We start from the raw sequence: 14,065 nt of genomic DNA, 5'->3' as shown, positions 1-14,065 counted from the left end.
TGGAGGTCTCCTATTAGCTCTCCTTCCTGGGAGGATTGTTAGATGGCTTAAAAGCACTCAGTCTTGTTTTCTCTGTGGTTTATACGTTCGGATTCTTTTGGCAACTTTTAGTTCAGAAGGGGGTGACTGTCAGGAAATGTCTCAACTCTTCAAAGCTGGTAGGAAAGCCGCCGCCCAGTTCGGCACTGTGGTGCACCAGTTCAAAGTGGTTTTGCTAAATGGAAATGAAAATTACTCATTTTTCAGAGCTAGGATTTTAACTGAAAATCTGTGGGGTTTTAGCAAGTCCCTCTTACTTTATCATTCGGGTGGCACAGACACTGCTGCCTTTGATTCTACGCACAGTGCATGGGGGATGTCAGAGCCCCCACACCCGTGCTTCTGTAAAGATGGGAGACTAACTTCCTGGAGCACACATGGGCTTCCAAACAGGAAGAGCAGCGTGTGTGTGAGGAAGGGAATTTGTGAGGAAGGGAATTTGTGAGGAAGGGAATTTCACGTGAGGGTACAAGGAGACACAGAAACAGAATAAGCAGATCTAGCAGTGATGAGGATAGAATTCTCTGCCATTGTCTGTTAATGACACTCAAGTAGCCATCAGGTACACTGCAGTGTGCTGATGAGCGTTAAAATGTAAATGGGAAGACGGTCTGTACTGAAGACACCGTGTGGAGAACGGGGAGAGCACTGAAGCTGCCTCCTCGCGAGTCTTGCAGAAAGGCAGCAGGTTCAGTGGCATCAGCAAGCAGCCGCCCAGCCCGTGCTGTTCCTGGGAGTGTGCTGCTGGCAGCTTATGCACCGAGTACAGCACCACCCGGGCCCCCAAGACCGGGTGGCGTGTGTAGACAGATGGGGCGGAGGGGCAGAGGAGCATGATGTGCAGACAGGGCCTGCTGAGGAAGGGATGCAGGAGGGTGGACGTGTGTGGGCACATGCACCTCAGCATAACAGCTAAGTCTGTAAAGGCAGCTTGGGACCAGCTGAGACTGAGGGTGCACTTCAGGCTCTCCTAGGAACACAGCCATCGAGGTGTCTTAAAGCAGGGCAGTAAATTTACCAGCTTCTTGATTAAACATAACTCCAGTGACGCAGGGAGGATACTGCTGATAAATGACAGTGGCCGCTAACATCTCTTGAGCACACCCTTGCAGCCAGCGCCATGCTAAGCACTCGGTGTAGATAACCTCATGTAGTCCTGGGCACCATGCTAAGCACTCGGTGTAGACAACCTCCTGTTGTCCTGGGCACCATGCTAAGCACTCGGTGAAGGTAACCTCATGTCGTCCTGGCAGCCCCCCAGTGAGGTAGCTGTTTTTATACCCACGTAAGAGATGCAGAAACCTGAGGGTCTCAGAGCAGCTCACACAGCTGGTAAGACACCGAGCCAGAATTCACACCCAAGTTGCGGTGGAGTCTGCTCGTAAACGGTGTTCACCTGTTCCTGAGGGCAAACTGGAGGGGGGTAGGTGCCATGAAAAATCAAGGGCGAGGGGTAAGGCGGACTGAGCCGCTCCCAGTGCGGCACGACGGGACAGGATGAAGTGGCGACTGGAGGTAGAAGGGACAGGCCTTGGCTGCTGATTCCATGTGGAGGAGCTGCTCACGGTGCCACATTTCCAGCTTGCACGGTCCATTCACTGGTGGAAACTAACAGGCACGCGTGGAGGTGCAGAGGCAAGGAGTTAATTGTCCTCGGGGAATCTGGGTGAGCCACCGTAGGAAGTGTAGTGAGTGGGACAGCGCGGTCACTGGGACAGGGGTGATCATGGAAGATGGGGTGGGAGGGAAGCCAGAGGCGTGAACAGTGAGGCCCAGGGGCCAGCCGAGTGCCGAAGGAGGGCTGCGGTCAGAGAGACGGAAAGGGGCGTCCCCAGGAGGGGCCCTCATCCCTGCCAGGACCTGGGACAGGGTCCAGTGGAGGTCTGAGGGCCGCCACTGGGACACCGATGTGGACACCGTGCCTACGTCACACACACAACTGGAGCCGCCCCCTCTGCCTTCACTCACAGTGGTCTCCCCTTTATGCAGAGAGCATCAATGATGTCACGTTTGGAGCCGGGGTCAGTTACATCGGGACACCACGGACTCCTTCATCAGCCAAAGGCAAGTTCTTGGTTTCCTTCTGGGCTGATATATGCGCTGCCTTTGAGGTTCTGGCAAAACTGAATTTGTTTGTTTAAATCCCTTTTAGAGAAAATTGAAGCCAGGAGTCAAGGAAATGACATCTTATGTTTATCATTGCCTGATAAACCGTAAGTTTAGCAGTGTTCCTTTTGAGGTGGATGTTTTTTTCAGGGTTTTTCTGAGTTCCAGAATGACTGCGTGTGTCCTTTCCCTAGGCCCCCACAGCCTCAGCAGTGGAATGTGAGGTCTCCAGCCAGGAATAAAGACACCCCAGCCTGTAGCAGGAGGTCCCTGCGAAAGACCCCTCTGAAAACAGCCAACTGAAGAGCGCATCCCCACCAGTGTCCGGGCGGGCAAGAGCCCCTGAGGAAGCCGTCTCGTGTCCTCCGTGTGGACAGGCAGCTGGATCACTTCCCGCAGTCCTTGGGCAGCGCTTTGCTGTGGAACACGAGAGCTCCTCCTCAGGGGCCTGGCACTCACCTGCATTTAGCCGGCCAGCCCTTTCTATGCTGTATGATATATATGGTTAAACACTGTAAAATAGAGATGTGCCAAATTTAGATTTTCTTACCCTAAGCCTAATCTATTTAATATTATAACTTTATTCCATTTGAAAGTGTCAAGCCCATGCAGATAAGCTATAATCTGGTCTTTAAAAACTTCAGCTTTCTTTTATATAAATCAAGCCTGTGTTAACTTGTTTGAATTCCTTATAGTACATATTTTCCCATCTGTAATGACAAAATATTGATTGTAATATTTTTTCTATTATTTATAATTGCAAATTTTTAAAATATACAGCTTTCTAAAAGTAATAAATGTTTAGGATAAATACAGCCTTCCAGTAAATAGAATGTTTCTGTTTTTAGAACAGAGCTCTTACTGGTAATCATTTTAATTTTACGTAAAGCATGTTAGAGGAATGAAACCAAATCTTTCCTATTAGAAAAAAAATGATTGTCTTGAGGGGCAGTTGATCTGTGCCCATGCAGAGGCCATGTGCTTTCTATAACAGACATAAACAGCATCGCTGCTTGTGAAAAAATAGCTTTGCGGCCTTCCCCAGAGCAGCACTGATGCCGATTTGTGCAGCCCTCTGCTAAGGGCTGCTCCCGTGATGGGGGAACGGCTTGAGTCTCTTCTGTTCACTCTGTTGGGTAAACTTAACGATATTTTTGTTCAAGAATATCCAAAAAGAAATGCAGTTGGCTTGTTTTTTAATCCCAGTATTACAAAAGCAAAAGTACAAAGTGATTATGTGTGTTGGTTGGTTTGGGGGATGGATGGGATGCCACTGAGCTCTGCCCCTGCTATCCTAAGTGGGAACTGCAACGCAGGTGGACTCGGTGGTGGAGAGGCGCAGCGCTGCTCTGGAGCACACAGGCCGACATTCTGCCCAGGCACCGACCCCCCTGGTGGATGAGTGACAGCATTTTTAGTGCGCGCGCCTAACCACTGAAATGCCAGGAAGAAGAGACAAACACAAGAGCAAACAAGAAAGAATGAAGCAATGTTTGGGTTTTTTTGAAGCTTTTATAAATGAGGTTAAACAAATACCAAATTACAGGTGTGTTAGTACAAGTCTGTAGTATCTATGTACAGCAACGTCCATCCAAAGGCAGAATCACAGCCTCGTATCGGCCTCGAGTCTTGAGTCACATTCGTATCTTAAAATACACAAGTGTTCCTTTTCTGTCTAGTCTGTTATAGGCAACTACTTCCCAGACTCCACTTTCACTTCTCTCTACTTTGTCCGACCTGGTTCCCATGGCACTAGTGTGGAAGGTTTTAGGGTGTAAGAAGAGGAGGCAGTAAGGCTACCCTATCACTATGACAACCAAGAAAGAGGCTGGAGCGCCACTCCCCAACGCTGAGGGTGGGGAGCCATCCCTCTACCACGGTGGCAATGATGGAGGGAACTCGCATGCTCAGTATCCAGGATGCCATGCAGAAGACACCAAGGAGCACTGAGCCACTCTTGGAGCATTTCCTGCCTCTGCCAGGCGGCCTGCAGCTAAGTGTTTCACATAACTGAAAAAAGTCAACACAGTCTCATGTATGCAATTAAACAAAAGCTGTCAAAGTATAAAAAACTCAAGACACTGGAAGCTGAAAGACAAGGTGACTAGTGAGAGCCACTCTTCAGGCACACAGTGGAGTGCTCCTCCTGAGCAGCTCCTTGCTTCAGAGCACTTCAGTCCTGAATCCAGCACGGCAGGGCGTGTGAGGCTGAGAACACGGGCTTCTGAGCGATGTTTCTAATGTCCCCCCACAAATGGGAGCAGTGTCTCCGGCAGATGAAAAATTTAAAGTCAAAAATTAGAAAACTGCTTTTGATTCAGGCATTTCACTTTCCTCCCCGCCAGGCCTTTCACCTGGCTGCTCCACCTGACATTCTTCAAAAGGCTGGACTGGCTGCCACTCCATAATGGTTTGTTTTGAAATGAGACAGAACCTGTGGCGTCTGGGTGCTTTCTCTGTGGCAAAGAGGAACAGTGGGATCCACGTTCTTTTAAAAATATTATTGTACTTGACAGACTTGATTTCACAATTGCCTTTGGCCTTAGACAGTCTTAACAAATAATTAAACAAACTTAAAAAAAAATAGCAGTGGGGACTCTGTTTTGTGAGCCATCCATAACCAAAAAGGTCTGTTACGGGAGCCCAAAGTTGGGACACAACGTGGAAGACACCAGTGTCCCTGGAGTGCCCACCTTAGAGCTGTGCTGGATGAAGCAAGGGCCATGTGAGTCAAGCTCACTGGGGCACAGCCACTGCCAGGGCCCAATGATGGCGGGGCCTCCTGGCAGATAGCGAGGCAACACTGTGCTAGAGCGGGGGCGCCTGGGGCAACCCCAGGAGCTGACTGGCGTCTGTCTGTACATCTGAGGACTTCTGGGTGGCCTCTGGGTACAGACTGTCCTAGTCATCTCAGGAAGAGGCAGTTCAAAGCTAACCTGAGAGGTTTCTTTTGAAGAGATGCAAACTGATTTTAACATTGCTCAGCTGGAATTTTTAAAGGTTTCCTAAGCAACTACGGTCTGATGTGTAGACCGCAAAAGTTCCCTTGTGAAAAAGGCTAAAACTTGTGCAAGAAAAGGAACGTCGCAGTAAGCTTCCATGAGAGGATTCCTTGGGTAAAATACTCAATTATTGATATTTTCCAATTTAACACTAGTAGCTTGGAACTTCTACCTTAAGCTGAACTTTTTTTAAAAAAATAGGTTATTTAACATTGTATGACAATATATTTACAGTTTAAATAGAAATTTCAATAATCAAAATACATCCTTAGCAAAAATTTAGATGCAAAATTTTATAAAATAAGACCCATAGAAAAGCATATTTCAGTACCATTTCAGACTCAGCCTAAGACGAAGGTTTTCCTTAAATCCTGACGCCCTGTTGGACAAGCAGGGTTCCTCAGGCAAGATCCCTCTTCCAGCAACCAATCTGCCTCCCTGACTTCGGTGGTTTCTACAAAATGCTGATCCGACAGGCTTCTCCACAGTGGACACTGCGACACCGATCAGCAGAGCCTTTGAGAAGAGGCTGCAGTGGTGTCTGCGGCCGATGAAGAGGCTGCTGCATACAAAGCCTGTTCTGGGTGCCTGCTGGGATGTGCTGCTGGTGCTGCACGGCCCCTCGCCGGCTCACAGGGTGCTGTCCTGGCTGCTGAACGACCAGTGGTAAACACGCTGGCTTCACAGGGCCCAGCACAGGGGCACTGACGTGAGCAAGCTCTTTAAGATCACCCTAATACTCGTGTGGGAATCAGGCCAGAAACAGATTGGGAACCCAACTCGGTGAACGCACCCAGTTTCTCTTCCTTGTGGTCATATTTACTGGGTCCATCTTGAGGAAAATTCTTTTATTCATGTGGCTTGTTAGAGTAAGAAGAGTAGTGGTCAACTTTGGCCAAAACAAAAAGCTTCTGAATGAGTGTCTAGCTCTGTCCAAGTGCATCAGCTCTCGCTGCCTCGACAGGAGTTTCTAGTAGAGGTATGTGCATGTGCGCTCTGTGCGCTCTCAGCCACACTGCGGGTCTCAGATCACAAACGATGACTTGTGTCTGAAGTCGCCCTGCAAAGCCAACACACAGTTAAAGCCATCAAGGGGCCTGGTGGCAAGAAGGGAAAAACACTGAGTAAGTCTAACATGGGCTAAATACAAATCAAATAATCATTCTTTTTTTTTTTTTTTTTGAGACGGAGTCTCGCTCTGTCGCCCAGGCTGGAGTGCAGTGGCCGGATCTCAGCTCACTGCAAGCTCCGCCTCCCGGGTTTACACCATTCTCCTGCCTCAGCCTCCCGAGTAGCTGGGACTACAGGCGCCCGCCATCTCGCCCGGCTAGTTTTTTTTGTATTTTTTTAGTAGAGATGGGGTTTCACCGTGTTAGCCAGGCTGGTCTCGACCTCCTGACCTCGTGATCCACCCATCTCGGCCTCCCAAAAGTGCTGGGATTACAGGCTTGAGCCACCACGCCCGGCCCAAATAATCATTCTTAAAAAGTACCATCACTAGCGCCTGCAAAGCACAAATCCCATTAGTATGTGTGTGTGTGACTGTGAAGGGGCCGAGGAGCTCAGGAGCTGCACAATCACTCAGCAATCTTCCTAGGAGACCTGTGTGGTTTCCAAGGAGGAATGCTGTTTTCCCTGCTGGGTACACCTAGATTTCCAGGTTTACTAAATGATTACCTCCTCGTCAGTGCGGATGTAGTTGACTCCATCTGGTTTCCCTGGGTTCTTGTAACTGTGAGGAGAAGAGAGCAGTTTAGCAACAGGGTTGTTATATGATCGCCAGCTTGAACTTCCCTTTTTTCACATAAGGCAGGCTCACCTTTCTCCATCCTGTTTATTGTTGATGAAGTAGCCACGTCTGTATGCACAGCAGATGCCCAACGTGATCAGGGCCAGTACAGCAAGGACAACCAGAACCCCCCCAATAATTCCGCCAATGTTCAGGTCATCTGAAGAAAGGGAGGTTTGGGGAAAGCCATGATACACACTATCTGTTCTTTAAAAAGGCCCTGACCCTGCTGTGCCTCCTTCCTTCACCCCAAACCCACTTGCCCCCTGCCCCCTCAGGCCTACCCCAGCTAGAAGAGAGAACTTAATCTTTCTAGCCTAGAACATATAGGACACCATAACTCCTAACTTCACATGTGAAAAGTACTGAGACTTCTACAGCTGAAATGCAGTTACACTGAAAACTGTATTCAAGTGGGCTTGGCACTGTAGGCTTAAAAATCCTCTGGCTGAATGCCCGAGATTACTTATGGGGGAGATGGTTATGAGGACAAGATTAGGAGCCAGGATCCCAAGGAAGAAAAGAATCCCTAATTTCCAGGGCCTCTCTGTTGTGGACTGCTGTGGGGAAGAAAGTTAGTTTCAAGTCTTACTTAAAAGTAAAGAATCCTAGGTAAGAACTAGAGCTCTGCCTCTGCTGGCTGCCTGACCTCTGATCTATACGCCCTCTGAGAGGAGACCCCTGGAACCCTTTCTCATGTCTGTACACTCAGCAAAAGCACTGGGTCACCTTCACATGGGGCTCTGGCAGTCGTTTCCTTCAAGCAAGCAACACATGGAAAACTGCAGGGAATTTATCAACAAGAGCCAAGTAACTTGGAGTTTTAAAAAATCTCCTTTATCCTAGTGTATTGGTTCTCAAATATGAATGTACACTTAAAAATCAATTTGCAGGCTGGGCGCAGTGGCTCACGCCTGTAAATCCCAGCACTTTGGGAGGCCGAGGCGGGCGGATCACGAGGTCAGGAGATTGAGACCATCCTGGCTAACACGGTGAAACCCTGTCTCTACTAAAAATACAAAGAATTAGCCGGGCGTGGTGGCGGGCGCCTGTAGTCCCAGCTACTCGGGAGGCTGAGGCAGGAAAATGGTGTGAACCCGGGAGGCAGAGCTTGCAGTGAGCCAAGATTGTGATTTTTTTTTTTTTTTTTTGAGACAGAGTCTCACTCCGTCACCCAGGCTGGTGTGCAGTGGTGCAATCTCAGCTCACTGCAACCTCTGCCTCCTGGATTCAAGGGATTCTCCTGCCTCAGCCTCCCAAGTTACTGGGATTACAGGCGCCCGCCACCACACCAGGCTAATTTTTGTATTTTTAGTAGAGACAGAGTTTTGCCATGTTGGCCAGGCTGGTCTCGAACTCCTGACCTCAGGTGATCCACCTGCCTCAGCGTACCAAAGTGCTAGGATTATAGGTGTGAGCCACTGCGCCTGGCCATGCAATTTTGATATTAAAATGTCAGTTCCCAAGTTTCATCAATAAAAAGTCAATAGGCTAAAATAGGTCTGGGGCAAAACTGTAGGAGAAAACAACCCGAAAGCAGAGTTTCTCAAATGTGACAAACGAGAAGAATCATTCGGAATGCTTGTCTTACACACAGATTTCTAGCATGTGTCTGAGGTGGGCTCGAATCTGTATGTGAAACAGTGGTCCCAAATGGTTATCACCAGGCAGTTTTGGAAAATGCTGCTCTGAGGGTAGCTCCAAATAGGGAGGAGGAAGAGATTAAAAAAACGCTCCTGGCCAGGCACAGTGGCTCATGCCTGTTAATCCCAGCACTTGGGGAGGCTGAGGCAGGAGGACTGCTTGAGGCCAAGAGTTTGAGACCAGCCTGGGCAACAGTGAGACCCTGTATTTACAAAAAACAAAATTAGCTGAGCTTGGTGGTGTGTGTCTGTTGTCCCAGCTACTCAGGAGACGGAGATGGGAGGATGGCTTGAAATCTGGGTTTGAGGATGCAGTGACCTGTGATTACACCACTGCACTCCAGCCTGGGCAACAAAGCAAGACCCTGTCTCTCTCTCTTTTTTAGGGGGACGGAGTCTCACTCTGTCGCCCAGGCTGGAGTGGTTTTGTTGCTGCTGCTGTTTTAAGGGGGGAAAAAAAAAAAAGCTCCCCAAGTGATTTGGACACATCCTATCTGCCCCCATCCTCCTCTCAATACCCCTCCTTTAGGGGAACCAGAGCCCTGAGATAATATTACTCTAAGGGCTAAAGCTTTGTCTGCAGGTAAAATTACTAGGGCTAAAACTCTGTCAGTTTTCTACAAAATGGTTGTAACTGGATAAATTTCTGGAGACCTGACACCACCTTACATTTTAATAATTCTATCAATTACCAAAGAATGGAGTTTACTAAACTCGCAGTGAAAGTTACAAGGCTGGCCACGTTCCCAATACCCGCAGATCCCCGAAGGTTTTGTTTTGAGGACCTGCTTATCTGGACTTGGTTTTCTCAACCTTCCCTTCACTGTCCAGTGGGTGCTGGTGGATCTAGTCGGCTCCAGAAGAAAGCTAACCCATGGCAGAAGAGTTCTCTAAGCTGATTAAGTAAATTAAAATGTTCTATTCACTTCCCAGTCTTGTGATGAAACCTTTTCAAAAAAGAACTCACAGACTTCCATCTCCTGCTCCTCACACCTGGCTGAGCCTGCGTCATTGGAAGCAATGCAGTAGTACTGCCCAGAGTCGTCCTTGTGAACAGCAGTGAACACCTGTTTCAGGGAATGACAAGTAAATAACTGGACCAATCACGGGGCCGACTTCTGAGAGCACATCCAGCTGGGTGCAGAACTAGGTCGACACCTGCTCACTTGCTTTCGGCTTCCCCGTGGCTTCCCCAGCACTGCATGTTCCTCCCTTGACCCACTCCCGGACACCTGCCTGAGAGCTCCCCAACAACCAATCCCCTTGGGACTGGAAGCACCAAAGCCCGGCAACATCCAAAATGTGAGGTGGAGCCTTGCTTTTCTTCTGGTAAAGGGGCTCTTCAATGATGACTGCTCCTTGGGCAACATTTTGGCAAAATGAACACAGAGGACCCTATTACAATCTGTCTGACGACTACGTGGAGCTGGATAGTCCACAGACCAGAAGGAACCTCCCAGGAGAGAACTACATGCACAGTAAAGCCTGGTGTGCTTTGCACTTTGTCCTCTAGTGCATGACCAATCTGTTTTCTCTCCTCCCCCACCTCCCACCACCACCGCTGGATTATTTTGAAACACCTTTTATCCATAAATACTTCAGTATCTCTAGAAGACTGTAAAAAATCATAACCACAATACCTTTATCATGCCTAAATTAATTAATAATTGCTTAATAGATCATCAAATACCTGCTAGTAATCGAATTTCCCCGATTGTCTAATGACTTTTACAGTTAATTATCCGATCAGGGCCCTAGTAACGTTTGCTTAATATCCCTCTTCAGTCTCAATCTATGGTTTCTTTCTCTTACCCCCTAAGAATGTACTTGTTTATAAAAGGAAGAAGGGTCATTTTTCCTGTAGAATCCCTAACATTCTAGATTTTTAGCACCTGTTTTATCAAGAAGTTTCAGTATCTCTCCTAATAATTATTATTTTCACAATAAGCATCTCTTGCCCCAACAAAGACATCTCCATTCTCACCTCTTAGAAGAGATCTTACCAGAGTGCCTGTTTCAGAGTTTAAGTGGAAAGAAGAATTGCGAAATCTGGGATTGGCTCTGGAATCTGTGGGCAGTGGCACATCATTGCGATACCAGCTGTAGTGAGGCCGGGGGTGGCCCTCACTCTCCTGGCAGTACAGCGTTGCCATCTTGCCTACTGGTACAGCCTTCGGCACTCTACAGACAGGGGTCACTGGCTTCACTGTAGGAAAAGAAGCGGGTGGTGGTGAAGATCTCAGCAACAGGGCTCTATTCTTATTAAAGCCCACAAGAAATCAGCTCCAAAGACAAGAAAGCCAGTTCGGCTTCCTGCGCCACTGCTGCTCCCAGGATCACAACTGCAGACTGACCAGCCGCCACTGCCTCCCACCCTCCTGTATGTTAAAGTTTCTCCAGCTGGTGGAAGGAAGTGACAGGAACTTCACTTCCCTTCTCACCCTCTACCCCCAACTCAGGCAGTCTCGGCTCTCGACAGTTCTCCCCTCCCTGAGCCATGTGAAGCCCTCAGGGACACAGTTCTGGAAGGAAAGAAACCAAGACACTACCTGATCTCATGCATCCTACGGCTACAGACTCGTGAGGCCTGAAAATGGCGGCAATGTCTCATCTTCGCACGAGCTCCTACCTTGCACAGTTAACTCGATCACAATCTCATCAATTTCCTTGCGGTCATTTCGAGCAACCACCTCACAGCGATAGAGAGCCGAGTCTCTCCGTGTCACATTCCAGATCTTCAGGGACGTCTTCCCCAGTATTTCTGCACGACCTGCCAAGTCTCCTACAGAAAAGACATGAGGCACTAAAAAACTCTTTAAAGAAATCAGCCACTTGAAGAGGGTGGTTTCTGGGGCCAGCACTGGATGCCACAGCAAGGAAGACTGCAGATCAATTTTTATTTTTATTCCGGAGTACAGAAGTGAACTCTCTAAGGACAGGAACCATGACCTATTCCTACCTGTAACCTAAACACCAAAAATTGTTCCTGGTATGCAAGACGCACTCATTACCATGTGTCTCTGTCATTAAAGCCAGGAACTTCACCTCCTCCTCCTCATTTCCAGGAAGGACTGCCCATGAATAGAAAAAAAATACCACTAGAAAAACAACCAATGTTCCATAAATGATGCTGAGATAACTTGATATCCACTTGCAAACACATCAAGTTGAACCTCTCTCTCTCTCCATATACACAGGAGTTAAAACTGTAAAACTCTTAGAAAAAGGCATAAGCATAAATCCCTCATGACCTTGGACTGGGCAGTGGTTTCTTAGATATGACACCAAACGCACAAGCACACACTAAAAACAGTTATGCTGGACTTCATCAAAATGCAAAGGACAAAGGCAGGTGAAAACACAATCCACCTAATGGGAGAAACATCTGCAAATCATCCATCGAGCCTAGCATCCAGAATAAAGAAAGAATTTACACTTCGGTAATAAGCAGACAACTTAATTTAAAAACTGGACATAAGGGTGGGTGCAGTGGTGCACACATGTAGTCTCAGCTACTCAGAAGGCTGAGGTGGGAGGATTATTTGAGCCTGGGAATTCATGTCCAGCCTCTGCAATGCAGTGAGATCCTGTTTCTAGAAAAAAAAAATCTTTTTAAATGGACATAAATTTGAACAGACATTTCTCCAAAGAAAATACACAAATAAGACCCTCAACATCATTAGTCACCAGAAAATGCAAATCAAATCCACAAGACGCCACTTCAGATCCACTAAGATGGTCAGAACTTAAACAGTCAGACAATAACAAGTGTTGGTGAGGATGTGGGGAAATACACTGCTGGTAGGAATGTAAAATCGTAAAGCAGCTTTGAAAAACACTCTGTCAGTTTTTAAAAAAACTAAACATGCAACTACTATAAGACCCAGCAATTGTACTCTTGGTCATTTATCCCAGAGAAATGAAAACTTAGGTTCACACGAAAACCTGTAAACAAATATTGATAGCAGCATTATTGATAATAGCCAAAAAGTGGAAACAACCCATTTTTTTTATCCGTCGACAGAATGGATAAAATAATGTAGTATATCTACAATGGAACATTATTCAGCCATAAAAAGAAATGAAGTACTGGCACACGCTGCAACACAGATGAACCTTGAAAACATGATGCTGAGTGAAAGAAGTCAGCCACGAAAGACTACAGTTTCTATGAAGTGTCCAGAATAGGCAAATCCACAGACACACAAAGTGGAATCAGAGCTGCCAGGGATGCGGGAGGAGGACTGACTGCTGCTGGGTACGGGGTTTCTTTGTGGGATGATGAAAATGTTCTGGAATTTGATGGTGGTGATGGTTGCACAATTGTGTGAATATACTAAAAACCCCTGAATTGTATCCTTTAAAAGGATGAGACCTATGCAGTATGATTATAGCTCAAGAAAAAAAGATTTTAAACATAAGACATAATAACACTTTTCAAAGCAGCAGGAAGAACCTGGAAAACAACAAATAGGGGCAGGAGTTAGGAAAACACGACACAAAAGAGTAGCAACTACTTACCACTAACCTGACAACTGCTGACAAGGACGAGAAGGGCTTGCCATAGCACACTACAAACAGCCACTAAAAGATGCTTCCGATGCAGCACAGACATTGGTATCAACATTTTCTAATAAGAACCTTTGTTATACAGCCACCCATTAGTGGAGGATTCGAACTTCTACCGTGTGAGAAAAGAGTAAATAAACCCCACCAGGGTGCTTCTGGTGCAGGCCCGCACCGAGGCGAGGCAAGAGGCCCAGTAGAGCTGCATCCTCCCCCAGTCCCTGCATTCTGTGCGTGAAACAGTCTCCCTCGGCCTCCCCATCCCTGTGGCTAAGAGCAAAACGTTTAATCCCCAGAAACAGAAAGTTCTTTAAATAATTTCTCACCTGGTTCCTCTGATGCTCTAAACTACATGCTTAGGGTTTAGCAGGGTCAGCCTGAGTAGCCAAAGAAAACGGATCTGTGTTCTGAGAAGAACATTTTCCGTCACTCCAAAACTGAGAGGCGAAGGAGGAACTTCATGTGAGTGGGAAGCAAAACTCTTCTGAGGAGACTCAGGCTCCTGACAACACTGAGAACCCAAAGCAAGACTGTGTTGGAGCTGTTTCCACAAATCCCTCAACTCGCAGCTTCTCTGAGAACTCCACAGGCTCCGACCAATGCGCAAGCCTGCGTGTGTACCTCCTGCGGCTCCCACCCTCCTGTCAGAAAAAAGGTGTCATCCTCTTCTCCAGCCACCTGCCTGCCTCCCTCTGTGCCGCTTGGCACAGCAAAGCCCCAGCAGGCCCCCCTCGAGTCTCTTTCCCTGCCTGCACCCCAGCTTGGGCCCCCTGCCAGCCCTCTCCTGGACTCAGAAGGCCTCTGACTTGGGCCTCTGCTCTGACTGTGCCACCTCCAATCTCTTCTCTATAGCAGCCACTTCAGTCTTCTGAAACGTAGATGCAGCCATGGCATTTCCCCTCAGATACCGCCCATGCTCG

General features: G+C 47.6%; 2 protein-coding genes across 14 annotated transcripts in view; one reads left to right on the top strand and one right to left on the bottom strand.

Moving 5' to 3' along the window:
- NCAPD3 (non-SMC condensin II complex subunit D3) overlaps positions 1-3,328 on the top strand; it is a 69,966-nt gene extending 66,638 nt beyond the window's left edge. For 6 of the 8 annotated variants that reach the window (XM_065529268.2, XM_045370737.3, XM_065529267.2 and 3 more), the window contains 3 exons: positions 2,029-2,103; positions 2,192-2,252; positions 2,340-3,328. In XM_065529268.2, coding sequence (XP_065385340.1) covers positions 2,029-2,103; positions 2,192-2,252; positions 2,340-2,448 — 245 coding nt within the window. In that variant the 3' untranslated portion in view covers positions 2,449-3,328. The remainder of the gene's footprint in view (positions 1-2,028; positions 2,104-2,191; positions 2,253-2,339) is intronic. The other 2 variants (XR_012423942.1, XR_012423941.1) reach the window with 1 other exon arrangement.
- A 309-nt stretch (positions 3,329-3,637) lies between these two features.
- Positions 3,638-14,065, bottom strand: part of JAM3 (junctional adhesion molecule 3) — a 110,378-nt gene continuing 99,950 nt past the window's right edge. For 5 of the 6 annotated variants that reach the window (XM_074015677.1, XM_074015678.1, XM_074015676.1 and 2 more), the window contains 6 exons: positions 11,209-11,361; positions 10,583-10,785; positions 9,547-9,646; positions 6,967-7,096; positions 6,825-6,879; positions 3,638-6,207 (listed from right to left, as the gene is read on the bottom strand). In XM_074015677.1, the coding sequence (XP_073871778.1) occupies positions 6,172-6,207; positions 6,825-6,879; positions 6,967-7,096; positions 9,547-9,646; positions 10,583-10,732 (471 nt within the window). In that variant the 5' untranslated portion in view covers positions 10,733-10,785; positions 11,209-11,361 and the 3' untranslated portion in view covers positions 3,638-6,171. The remainder of the gene's footprint in view (positions 6,208-6,824; positions 6,880-6,966; positions 7,097-9,546; positions 9,647-10,582; positions 10,786-11,208; positions 11,362-14,065) is intronic. The other variant, XM_065529274.2, reaches the window with a different exon arrangement.

This window comes from Macaca fascicularis, chromosome 14 (assembly GCF_037993035.2).
Source record: "Macaca fascicularis isolate 582-1 chromosome 14, T2T-MFA8v1.1".
NCBI classification, from domain to species: Eukaryota; Metazoa; Chordata; class Mammalia; order Primates; family Cercopithecidae; genus Macaca; species Macaca fascicularis.
Note: the sequence above shows the minus strand (reverse complement) of the source record. Positions and strands in the feature narration are given on the sequence as shown.